This window comes from Protomyctophum parallelum (assembly GCF_964188405.1).
Source record: "Protomyctophum parallelum genome assembly, chromosome: 3".
Classification (NCBI taxonomy): Eukaryota; Metazoa; Chordata; class Actinopteri; order Myctophiformes; family Myctophidae; genus Protomyctophum; species Protomyctophum parallelum.
The window spans coordinates 24,798,187-24,811,626 of NC_139698.1; the positions used below are offsets into that span (position 1 = coordinate 24,798,187).

Genomic DNA, 13,440 nt, shown 5'->3' on the forward strand with positions numbered 1-13,440 from the left:
TACTTGAGTACAAATACAACCTGTTTACTACGAGTAAAAGTAGCTCAGTGAAAATGTTACTTGAGTAGCTCACATCATTATGTAGGCTACTTAAGAAAAGTATCTGTTCAAAAGTAAAAGTATTAAAGACCTTTTCATGGTACAAAGAAAAAAAACACCCAGACATGTTGTTTACGTCTCTTTCCTTTCGGAATAATGCAGCTTTCAAGAACCGGTACTTCAGCTGTTTTTGTAGCTATTTCTGAGTTTTAAGTGGCTGCTTTCCATTACACCAAAGAAAGAATTGTCCTTCTACTTCCATTAGCTAGTTATGTCTTCCAATTTCTCCATCTCCATCCACTATGGTGTCATCTGTCCTTCAGTGTCATGAGCTGTCCATTATTGATTATAATGAAGCACATCATAAGAGCTTGTGCTCTTATAAGCCGGATGCTTAGGGGGAAGAAAGGGGAAAAATACCATTCCTTAATACGTGTAAGCACTTCACCATGCTGACTCCAGTATTTCAATTCAAAGGGCTTTATTGAAAGGGCTCTTTCACTACATCCATAAATCTTTTCTTTGGTCTTCCTCTAGGCCTCCTGCCTGGCAGTTCCAACCTCAATGTCCTTCTACCGATATACTTACTATCCCTCCTCTGTATGTGTCCAAACCATCTCATTCTGGCCTCTCTGGCTTTATCTCCAAAACATCTGACATGTGCTGTCCCTCTGATGTACTCGTTCCTGATCCTACCCATCCTCGTTACTCCCAGAGAGAACCTCAACATTTTAGTCTCTGCTACCTCCAGCTCTGCTTCCTGTCTTTCTGACTATCTCTAAAACATAAATGTATAAACTATACAGATGTAATTTTATTGAAACAAGAGAATAATAGCATAAGAGCTAAGAGCATAATAGCTTAATAATTTATGCTGAGCATTAGTCAAAGGTATCACATTTTAACAGTATGTTTAAATTGGAAACACGCGCGAGCAAACACCCACACACACACCCACACACACACACACACACACACACACACACACACACACACACACACACACACATACACGGCATGTACGTACAACAGTGATCATCGTTAATGTACTGTATAGCAGTTATCACCCTGGCCCCCGACACCTCTCTCTCCCTGACCGTGGCTCAGATCTCATTTGAGCCATCTCCTCTTTCACCTCCCCTTTGCACTCTTATTTAACAGTGAAGTAGAGGGCTAAAGGAGTAAAAGCTAATTCAGACCGCAGAGATTTTTCTCTGCAAAGGTCCTCATAACGATTAGCTTTATTATGTTCAGTCGTATGGTATGATGGTGTCGCGTGCAGATCTACGAGCTCACAGTGAGCTCACAGTAGATTAGTAGTCTCATAAAGAAGTATAAATCTGTCTTAAACGGCTTCATCTCGTCCCAATCCTTTGGTCTGCAACGTGTTGTTCTCCTTGAACAAAAGCTAAACTAAAAGAGAAAACATTAGGTCTCTGTGTTTTCCACAGAACACTGTCTGGTTGATTTGGTTGCCGCGGCAGAGCTCTTGTTCCTCTGGGCAGGTACACTCCACACATTAGTTGTAGCCCAGTCTCCCTGGAAACTGCCAAACTGGCACCTCCTACCTGCCTCCCAGGTCACCCCTGTGGGCCGCGTGTTTTGCAAGAATGATGTCATCCTGGCCTATGCAAACACGCCGGCCTGTCGAGTCTGCTCTCATAAGCTCTGCTCTTTTCCACTAAATTTGACTAGAACATCAAGTGAGCTAATAGTCTGACTCTGGCTCTGGCTTATGTAACACAAAATCAAACGGTGCCGCTATACGTTCCTCCATGCATCTTCCTGCCTCCCTGTTGTCCATGCGTGGCCTTTGGCACAGAAGAATGCTATTTATATTGTCATGTTTGCCAGTTTGCCTGCAGGCTCCTCTGTTGCTTTAGATCAGATGTCAAGGGTTCACGAAACACGCTACCCATCTCCATGGCTTCACAATGAAAAAATATACAGTTACTGTACACTCAAATCGGGACTTGAAACAAATAAATAAGTAAATATTATCTCCCTCGCTGTGTGAGAGAACCAGGCTATACAGCGGTAACTGTCTTTGATTTGCCGGAGAGATCTGATAGCTTTGTTCCCTAGCTTGGGTTGAGCCGGCTTTGTTCATCACCCGGGCTCCTTGATACCGCTGCTGTGGTTGTATTCACCAGAGATATCAAACTGACAACACTCATCTTGCTTAGAATCACGCGTTCTCACTCGTGTCTGTCAACTGCAGCCCTGATGTCGGCTGGAGAACTGTTGAACATCACAGGCCGTGTCTATCTACCAGGACTCGTTGCCTTGCATCTCCAGGAGGACCTGATGAGTGACATCACATCGGCATGACGTAAAAGACATGTAACATAAATGTAGGAGTATATCTCTGCTATTGTTTGCAAGCCGCCCTGCAGCATGTCTGCTGTAGCTCTTTGGAGAGCTTTTCTAGAGCTTTTTCTCTCTCCTGTTGAATTGAACAAAGGAGCAGTCTTGCCCCCTACTGGGCAATGAGGAACACTAACCTTACCATGCCCCCCCCCCCCTCCCCTGTATGAGGACCTGTATGAGTTTTATATTAACACACAGCTCATTCGTTCTCTCTGTCTCTCTATCACACTTCGTTATTCTGCTGTTTGCAGTGAGTGCCGGTGCCACCGTACCCTCCCTGCTCCCTTCCCTCTCTGCGCTATTGCTCCTGGTCCCCCTGGTTGCGGCGGCTGTCGGTGTGTTGCTATGGAGACAGGGACACGTTTCACGTCGCGGTGAGTCTTCCGGCGTTTTTTGCTTTGTGACAGTTCTTCATGTTGCCTCCATCTTCGGCCCGGCTGCATGGAGAAAGCGCTGTGGGCCGTGACACACCCTCTGAGGGTTCTGTAATGAATCTGGGCCCCTCGCTGGGTTTGTGTGTGTGTGTGTGTGTGTGTGTGTGTGTGTGTGTGTGTGTGTGTGTGTGTGTGTGTGTGTGTGTGTGTGTGTGTGTGAGCCTATTTGGCTGCATAAATGTCTTGTGAGTCTGATCTGTTTGACAGTGTGTGTGTGTGTGTGTGTGTTTTTGTGGAAATGTGTGTGTTTTTTATCAGATAATGAGCAGTCTGCCACCCTCGCTGTGTATGTGTGTGTGTGTGTGTGTACTGTGTAGTTGTGTACACTCAGTTATTTACCAATCTTCCCATTACTGTTTGTGTGTGTGCGTGTCTGCGCGCGCGCGCGCGCGCGCGTGCGCGTGCGCGTGCGTGTGTGTGTGTGTGTGTGTGTGTGTGCGTGTGTGTGCGTGTGTGTGTTCTCACAGATATTGAACAGTCTCTCTCTCATTACTCTGGGGAGGTAGAGAACATCTATGAGAATCCTGAGGACATCAGACAGGTGATGGATCCGTATCCATGCATGTTCTCCTCCACACCTCCCTCTCTCTCCTCTTCCAGCACTCTCGCTTCATCTCTTTGTCACTCAACCATTTCACGCTCTTCTCTCTCATGTCTAACCCTCCAGTTAATCACTTCATTCCCCTCACAGCTCTTCTCTCTTCCTCTTTACTTTTTCCCGTCATTTCTCTCTCTCTCTCTCCCCCTTACTCGCTTTCCTGTCTCTTTCTCCTTGCTGTCCCTGCTTGCAGCACTCTCTCTCCCTCCCTGTCGCTCCCCCTCTCTCTCTCTCTCTCTCTCTCTCTCTCTCTCTCTCAATTCAATCCAATTCAATTCAAAGGAGCTTTATTGGCATGATAAAACTTACCTTACATTGCCAAAGCAGAAGTGGAACAAGACAATCGAAATTGTCACGACGTGGTTCTGGAGATGTAGGACTCAGGTGCAGAACGAACCAGGCACAGGCAGAAGAGTGAATATTCCAGTGGTTTTAATTCCCAAAACTCACACAGTGAAAACACTTGGAACAACTAGGAAATAACAAGGACTTTGAATAACTATAGGAAAACACAAGAAAATAACCACGTCACTTACGACGACGAACTGACAAGGAACTGAAAACACTGGGGAAAATATATAGACAAGACTAACTACACACAGGTGAACTGAAACACACAACCAACACTGGGATAGGCTAACAGGCAACAGAACACAGGTGGCTATAGGGTTACACTAATACAGGGAGATGACTCAGGTGAGACAAGGCAGGAGACAGAAAACAAGGCAGACAGGAAATCACAGAACACTATTACAAAATAAGGTACAGAATACAAGTATTAAGTCCCAAAACACAGACAAAGTCCAAGGGCAGAGGAGCGTACCGTGACATTAATAAAACAATGTATTTACAAATAAATATTGGAGGTGGCACAGTCGGTATAGTGCTGTCGCTTCACAGCTAGAAGGTCCTGGGTTCGATTCCCGCTGGGGACGCTGTGGGCACTGGGGGCGTGTTCCCTCCTCCGTGTCATCAGTGCCCATACGCGAGGCAGGGTTGGCGAAAGGGCCTTTCTGTGTGGAGTTTGTAAAATCGTGTGATAAAAATTATATATATATAAAAAAAGATATATATATATATATATATATATATATATATATATATTGGATATACATAGGAATTAAAGAAAGGTGTAAACAGAGCTGTGTTACATTAACACTCTCTCTCGCTCTCCCTCTCTGTCACTCTGTTCTCTCTCTCTCTCTGTCTGTTTCTTTCTCATCATGACTGTGTAAGACCCTTTTTTTTCGATTTAGCACTATTTCTCCGCATCCCTCTCCTCTCTGGTTCCGCTCTCTTAAGGCCTATTCAATCATATTCCAGTTTGAGGTGATAGCTTATCACCAAAAGCTGGAAGGAGTATGTATGAGCCTTGAGAGTTCATTTCTTCAGCCAGAAACCTTGTTTCTTTTATAATATTTTCTTTCATAAATGAATGGCCTGCACTGTTGAATGACAGTGTCGTGTGAAACTAGCAGAAAGTAGCAGATCTACTGTATAAGCTCACAACATGTCGCATCACAATGTGATGTGAGCTTGTAGATCTGCTAAAGAAAACATAAAATAATCGCCAATAATGACATGCCCAAAATTGGTATGCCAGGTTGAAAGTCTTTGGCTTTTATAAATAGTTACCCAATGAACAGTAACCACATTGTGACTAAATAATAACTACATTGGATTCATTGAAACACATATTTTTATTAGTAAGTTATTGGACATATAAGGCCCGACAGAAACAATTTGCAAAAACAGATAAAATCCCTTCCTAAAATAAACACCCGTCGTGATTGATATTCCCCGAAGTGCACAATAATAAAATAAATGATTTAGGAAATTGTAAAGAAAATTGAGATATCTTATCGGAACAACCCGATGCCTGTTTGACAACACTCCCTGGAGCGCACACGACATGATTTAGGATAATAAATACAAACGTAGAATATCTGTTTTTGCAAATGAAGTCTTGTGCGCGCACGGCATTCTCTCTCTCCATCACTTCCTGTCTGTCAATGGTTGTTTATTAAAGCGTTTTTCTGTGCTATCTGGTCCCCTCCCAGCAGACCTCTCCCCAGGCTTCCATCTACATGGTGAGTTATTGCGTCCCCTCACAGATTCAGTGGCGTGTGTGTGTTGTGCGTGTGCGTGCGTGCATGTGTGTGTGTACACACAAACACATGAATACAAACACAAGCTTGCACGCACACACACAAATGCACGTGCACGCACGCGCGCGCGCACACACACACACACACACACACACACACACACACACACACACACACACACACACAATCGGTCTCCCCCCTCTCTCTCTCTCTCTCTCTCCCTAAGCTGACAGTAGATATGTCTTCTCCTCTCGCTCCCTGTCCTCCCAGTCCATCCGTCACAGACCTCCCTCCAGATAAACCCCTCCGTTCCTCAACTGTCAACCTTACATTAGTGATATTAACAAATCAATCGCATTACACACCGGAGAGACATAAATCTGCTCTCACCACCACCATGGGTCTCTCTCTCTCTCTCTCTCTCGCTCTCTCTGTCACATCATCCTCTTCATCCTCCTCCTCCTTCTTGCTGAACCCCTCCTCCCCCCCGGCCCGTACCCCCCCCCCCCCCCTTTCCTCCCCCACCTCCACTTTCCTCTCATCCCTCTGCCAAGGATTTGAAGCCCAGAGGAGAAGATGATGTCTACAAGGAGTTGGACCGGTAAAGCATGCCTGCGGTCACCTGCTCATACTGTGTTTCAATGTGTGTGGGTACGTACAGTATGAAGCATGTAAATGCGAGGGGGTGTGTGTGTGTGTGTGTGTGTGTGTGTGTGTGTGTAATTGCTCTTTGTGTGCGTGTGTGTGAGGGGGTCTATGTAATTCATGTGTCGAGCACACACATGTGCTCCTGTGCAAAGACACAGTACGTATATGTTGTATAACTTGTAGTTGCATGCAGGTTCGAACTGGCCATCGGAATGTTTGGAAATATATTCCCAGGGCTGGTCGGTCTTGTCTTTTTGTTTGTTTCTTGGTATTTCTGCTGCCAACTTCATATGCAATGCAGGCAGCAATGGTGGAATAAGTACTCAGATTTTTTAAACTTATACAGTAAAAGTATCAATACTGCAATATAGAATTACTCTGTTACAAGTAAAAGTCCGTATAGGCTAGTTGATTAACCAACGTTTGTATTTTCACATACGAAAATAATAAATATCAGAGCCACTGTAATTAAAATTCCTGGGCTGATGGCTTGGGTCGGCTTAGCGGTCCAGGCACCTATATGCTGGTAGTGTGTCGCGGGTTCGAGTCCCGATCCCGACGAACTTTGCTGTGTGTTTTCCCCCAGATCTCTCTCTCTGTTTCCTGTCAACTTACTGTGTAAAGGCAAAAAAGTCAAAGAAATTCTATATATTTTTTTGTGTGTATATGTGTTGTGTACTGTGTAGTCCTATGTACGTATAGTAGCATACACTCTGTGTGTGTGTGTGTGTGTGTGTGTGTGTGTGTGTGTGTGTGTGTGTGACTGTGTGTGTATGTGTGTGTCACAACTCACAACACATGTACGTGTGCATGTGTCATCTGCCCTTCACAGCCACCAATCACGCTGGCCTGAAAATCCCTTCCTACAGCATGACATGGTTTCCCGCTGTGCCATGACAGCCCCCCACCGCCTCGCCCCCTGTGTTGTTGTTGTTGCTGCGACGTGTTTATGTTCAAAGGGAAGCTGACAAAGCCAGTTTGTCTTTATTGTGGTCTTGTGTTTTTCCAGATCCGAGCAGGGCTGATCTAATCTAATCACCCTCCCCCCCACATCGACCCACCTGTGTGTTACATCCACTCGGCTCCCACAGCACAGGCAGGAACAACAGGGGTCTTCAGACCTTTTTCAGGCCAAGGATGGCCATATATTGTAATGAAAACTTTTTCATCGATTTCATAGCTTCATAGACTTGTTTGACAGCACCATGCATCATCAGTGTTGTATAAATGCATGTTGTTGTTTTGTTTTAGTTATCTTTTCTATTGATCTTTTGGATTCATGTTGTATTTTCAGACCCCCTGTTGAAGACTCTATACCACAGGAATGACTGAATGTCATGCACTGTACTTAATACCTTAATATACAGCAGTGTGAAAGAGTCTTCCAAAACAAATAGGCTCGAAGTAATTTGAAATCCTTTTTGAAACTACTAAAATACATTATGATATTGTGATATGAGACCAGATATTGGACATACGATTGGGATATTGTAAGTGTTGTCTTTTCCTGGTGTCCCTTCCATTAAAGTGACTTTGAACTTTTCTGAACTTACTTGACTGTTCTAGCTGTTTACTTAGTTTACTTTACTGATAATTACGGTGCCTTGCGAAAGTATTCACCCCCTTCATCTTTTCCACATTTTGTTTTGATACAGCTTTATTCAAAAATTGTAGTAACCTTTCTTTGTTCAGAATTCTACACACATTAGCTCAATCCCATGTTGTATGTCATGTTGCATAATGACAAATGTAAAGAGGTATTTGTGAAATGTTTGCAAATGTGTATTCACACCTTTACTCAACATTTTGTTATACATGTACAGTAGCACCTCTGGCAGCATGCTACAACTTGGCACATGTATTTTGGTGCAGTTTCTCTCATTCCTCTTTTCAGATCTTTTCAAGCTACATCAGGTTGCTTCAGACTTGTCCTGAAGCCACTCCTTGGTTATCTTGGCTGTGTGCTTACTGCTTAGGCCTGACTCACACCTTCACAACAGATTGATGTATAGCTTGCATCAGTAAACAAGTCTCATGCATCAGCTATACATCAATCTGTTGTGCACTTGTGAGTCAGGCCTTAGGCTCCTTGTCCGGTTGGAAGGTAAACCTACCTCAGTCATGAGGTCCAGAGTGCTCTGGAGCAGGTTTTCATGAATCTCTGTACTTTGATGCATAACTGTTTCCCTTGATACTGACTTTTCTCCCAGTTCCTTTTGCCGACAGCAAGATGCTGCGACCACCATGCTTCCCTGTAGGGATGGTGTTGGTGATGAGTGGTGCCTGGTTTTGTATAGGTATAGTATAGGAGAAGGTTGAGTAAAACAATGAATTTAATCCTTTTTTGAATACGGTTGTAACAAAAAATGTGGAAAAGATGAAGGGTGTGAATACTTTCGCAAGGCACTGGAAGTCTCATTGTTTAAATAGTTTGTGAAAGTCAATATAACAAAATCCCCACAATATCGATATTGAGGTGTTTGGTAAACTATTGTGATATATTTGCTATTGCCCAGTCCTATCAAGCCAGCCACCAGGCGCCATCCATCACTCGGTTGCAACTTTTCCAAAGGTCTCTTACTAATTTGTTGCTGTCGGGAGGAAAACACCTAACTCCATTTGCCTTTTTTTTCCTTCTTTTGCATAAATCAATGCTATTGTTGATCACCCTTTACGTCTGTGTGTTGGTTAAAACAATATTGAAGCAATGAAAAAGTATTGAAAAGCACTTCGGGCAAAACCTCTCAACTCCATTGGAACCTCAAAGTGTCTGCTAAAGCAGCTACAGTAGGGGTGCCCAAAAGGTACATCGCGATCTACCACTAGATCACAAGACATGCATGAAAAATATCATTTAATAGAAAAACTATTTTTGGGGGGGCATCTGACACTTTTATAAGGTGAGTTAGTTGATTGACATCAAAAAGGGTCTGTCAGCTCAAACCCACAATGCAATACTTTGTTTTCAAGAGTGTTGCGCACAAACATCAGTAGCATTACGAAGTTATATAAAGAAACTACCAATTCTATTTTCCCCCTCAATTTCCTATTTCTTAGGCAACGCCAGTGCCATTATTCCAAAGCCCCCTCATGTACATTTTGTAACTATTTTCAGCAATGCCAATTGGTGGGTAGAGCTGGTTATTGTGAAAGTAGCTCTCAAGTCCAAAAGGTGTGGGCACGCCTGAGCTACAGTAACTCCACCACCTCTCATGCAAGTAATTGACAATATGTCACAGTACCAACTTTGATGAGGCAGTATTGCTTTGTATTAAAATAAGGTGTTCTTCATTTCCTGAAAAATAAGTTAGGTGGTTTTTGTTCCCGACAGCAGAGCAATATTGCATTTGTGTATCCCAAAGGTCAAATCAGCCTCCGTGACTTTGGGGGATGAACAATTACCTCAAGAACAGATAATAGTGTAATATCATCTCATTTGCCTGACCAGTTGCAACACCTTTAAACACATTTCTATCAGTTAATTTATTTTTCTTAGTTACTGCACTTTGGCTTTATGTGGCAGTATAGGCAGTAGACTACAGTTAATACAATACAGCATAGAATTACAATCCATTGTATCGTGCCATCTCAAAAATGCAATAATAAATGTGTAATTTCAGATTTTATTACTTTTCCCACCTAAATCGTGATAAAATAATCAACAATCAGACATTACTGCTTTATGAGATGTTCTATAATTGCCCCTGGATATCAGTCAAGATGGCATTGCATGACAAAGGCCTGGTATTTGTTTTGGGATCCGCATGGTCCCGTGTGTTTACAGATACTGTACAAGTACAGACTCAGGTTCTGTGCATTAATAAAGATATAACCACTACTCATTAACAAAACACAAGTGAATTGAAATCTCTAAAATCAAGTCAAGTTCCTTTCCCTCCCAACAATTTATTCAGCATATTTAATGACAGTTAAGAAGAGCATCATTGTGTATGATACAGACTTGTTCATAAAGATCCACAGGAGAGAAAATAATTGGGGAGGTAAGCTTCTTTAAAAGAAATTGGCTACATTTGTAAAATAATAAATTAGTGTCGATTTCTCCTGACCTGACACCATTAAGACCTGAGGCAGATTCTCAAACTTTTTTGTAATTCAAACAAATTCAACATTCTTCTACAACACTTTTCAAAAATAGCAAATCACAAGTTCACAGCGGATACCGCGCTGCAAGCTTGTATATCTATTTTTTAATAGCGAACGCTAAAATCTAAAATGCTTTCCCGGTTCAAATGGGTTAACCAAACACTACCTCGGTCTCGTATGAGATTTAGTTTTTTTACAAATACAGCCAAAAAGAAAATTCATGGAAGGAGTGAGAGATGGGTTGTGCATTTACTTGGAAACCCCATCCTTTTTTTTTGTCCGTCTTGGTATAGAAAGAGGCATAAAATACTTTAACACAACTGTACATGAACCTCATGAAAAAAAAAACTATGTTTCTATACATATTTTCTAATGTTTTCGAGGCAAGTAGACTGGGATGCTACCGTGCCAACGGTCGGCATGACGATGGCGACAACATGCCTCGGACCGTTTGCCAAGCGCCGTCACAGTAATGGAGTCACACCATGCCCGGGAACGTGCTCCAACTGAACAACATGTCTGGCTCTGCTCGCGTTCGTTCCTCACAGCCTCCATGGCGTGTGGAACTCGGAGAAGGGCAGAGGAGTGCAGTGTGTCGTGTCAAAGTTCCTCATGTACTTCCGTGCCTAAAAAAAAAGGGGGAGAAATATCGTTGCCGTCAGAGACCTCGTAATTATCTCCATATTTCAACTTGTGTTTTTTCATAATTTTATTAGAGTAGATCAGCTGTTGTGAAATAGCAGTGTTGTGAAATAGCAGAGTTGTGAAATAGCAGTTGTGAAATAGCAGATCTACAAGCTCATGATGTGACGCGTTGTGAGCTTGTAGATCAGCTATTTTATTTTTCTCCGCAAGCTTACGAGACATGGCTACAGCATTTCCGGGGGTCCCCCGAAAAAAAGCCACCCACCCACACGTTCCCTATTGCACACTCTCCTATACGCTAAACCTTGTGTATTATTGATCAGATCAGGACTTCGGTGTGTGTGTATAATCTGGGGCTCCAAATGGTTTAGCATTCATCATGTGAACCTAATAAAGAGCCTCTCTTCCACCTACTCCCACAACTGCGTGGCCAAGACGTAAACATAAAATACAGACAGAGAGAGGTGCAGTTTTCCCATGTCACTTTGTGACAGGGGAAAGAGAGGGGAATACGGGATAAAGCCGAGTGTAGGTTAAAAGAAAAGCGCGAGGAGCTTTGATTGTATTAAGCTACTGTTCCATCCATGCCATATGAACCTCTCCCATGTCATCAGTGTTACTGTTTACATTTGAATAAAGTGCAATTCACCGCGCATCGACCGGGCGAGGGAAAGCGTGGCGTTTAGCCAGAATGGATGGCTCTCCTCTTGTTTGATGTTAAACGACTTCAATAAGGCAAGCTCTGCGAAAAAATATATTACACCAGTCAACCTGAGAGCACAGGTGAGCCGGTTGCCATGGCGTCAGCGAAAATAAGTGTTCCTCGTCGGTAATGATCTCTGAAGAGCTGTGATTTCAGAGCGGCAGAAGGCATCGCGTACAGGAGGAAGAGGAGGAGGAGCAGGTGAGCCGCGTTTAAAAAAACGGCACAAAGTGGAGGGGTTACAGGAGAAAGCAAGCTTCATCAATTGGATGAACAGATGGACGATGAATATGCAAAAAGCCTGCTTTTGGGCAGATGAAGAAACGGAAAAAGAAAAAAAAAACACTCAACCATTTTTCCTTGCATCTAAAGTGCATCTCCTTTCATGTCCAAAATGACGGTAAGTCAATGTAATAGTGCCGTACTTCTCAAACTTTCAAGGACCCGATAATCGAGTGTACAAATGGAACCTGGTTGCATTCGTACTCTCTCAAGTGGACCCTTACAGATCTGTAATGAGCCATTTGGCAGCGCCCTGAAGGAACCCAGAGGGTCCCTGGACCTCACTTTGAGAACCAGTGCAATAGTGTACGTCTTCATACTGCATGCACCAAATGCAGGGAAGAAAAGCATTATCGTTGCAGTCTTCTCACATACACAGTACAAATGAGTAAAGAAATAAATAAGCGAAATGGAAAGACAACAAAAAGAAAGGGGCTTTTTCTGTGAAGACGAATGTTGCTGTGGAGATGAGATGAATTGCAGGACAAAGAGGATCATTAAAATGTCTCACCAAGAAAAGAGCCAACTGACGCCTTCCCTCTAATGTCATATCCTCACCTGGCAAAAAGACACACAGAGAGAGAGAGACAGACAAATCACACCAAACGCAGTGAGAATAATTCTATATTTAGTACATCAGGAGATGATTCATAAACATGTTGTGTGATTCTTAAGGATTTATACTCGGCATATTGTCATTTAGAAGAAATGATGAGGAAGACAACAGAATATGCAAAGAGAGAAATTAAATAATTTCTATTATCCAAACCGTCGAGACTAATCCTCATGATTAAAATGTAAGCTCATTCATTTGGTTGTCATAATGCGGATACAAACACTTAATTCATTGCACATCTCAAAAAACAAAAAATATAATTCTTTTTCATTAATTTTCATTTCATGACATGATTTCCAATCTCACCAACGCTCCATGGATAGTGCACGTCTCGGTCTGTCTGGTAGGACTGCAGGACGGACACACACCAGTCGTCGTCCACCTCATAGTTACTGTACACAGACGCTGGAGACAGGAGGAGAGACGCGCTTATGGTTACAGGGGCTTCCTTCTGTTATCCCATTAACCCATTTTGACCTGAGATCAGATTCTAAAAAATGTCTTCTACATCCTGACAGTTTTCTGAAAAAGCTATGTTTCTATGTCAGTGGTTCTTCGATTTTTCAAAAATAGCAGACCTACAAGCTCGTAGCGCGCCACTCGGTGGCGCGCTATGAGCTTGTAGATCTGCTATTTTTTCAATAGCTAAAGCATAGCCTGAGACCTGAGGGCGATACTACAAATGTCTTCTAAAACTGTTTTCTGATAAACGTAGAGTATGTTGCTCTATCAGTGGTGCTCAAACTTTTTCATGTCAAGGACCCCCCCCTTCACCGTTCTTCTACCCAATTTAGTTGCTATGCCAATTAGTTCCTCCTCACATACATTTCTGTTGTTACTGCCGTTGTATCCTACTGACAGTGAGGAGCCCCCACTGGGAGGACGTAGGGCCT

The 13,440-nt window shown here is 43.0% G+C and overlaps 2 protein-coding genes across 2 annotated transcripts in view; one reads left to right on the forward strand and one right to left on the reverse strand.

Annotated features, from left to right (window-relative positions):
* The window catches only part of g6fl (g6f-like), a 30,138-nt gene extending 22,838 nt beyond the window's left edge, over positions 1-7,300 (forward strand). The window contains exons 7-11 of the mRNA XM_083761966.1: positions 2,661-2,783; positions 3,311-3,384; positions 5,505-5,531; positions 6,104-6,200; positions 7,207-7,300. Coding sequence (XP_083618092.1) covers positions 2,661-2,783; positions 3,311-3,384; positions 5,505-5,531; positions 6,104-6,154 — 275 coding nt within the window. The 3' untranslated portion in view covers positions 6,155-6,200; positions 7,207-7,300. The remainder of the gene's footprint in view (positions 1-2,660; positions 2,784-3,310; positions 3,385-5,504; positions 5,532-6,103; positions 6,201-7,206) is intronic.
* A 2,783-nt stretch (positions 7,301-10,083) lies between these two features.
* The window catches only part of abhd16a (abhydrolase domain containing 16A, phospholipase), a 30,715-nt gene continuing 27,358 nt past the window's right edge, over positions 10,084-13,440 (reverse strand). Inside the window, exons 18-20 of the mRNA XM_083760970.1 lie at positions 12,854-12,952; positions 12,443-12,489; positions 10,084-10,927 (exon numbers count right to left, since the gene is read on the reverse strand). Of these exons, the coding sequence (XP_083617096.1) occupies positions 10,844-10,927; positions 12,443-12,489; positions 12,854-12,952 (230 nt within the window). The 3' untranslated portion in view covers positions 10,084-10,843. The remainder of the gene's footprint in view (positions 10,928-12,442; positions 12,490-12,853; positions 12,953-13,440) is intronic.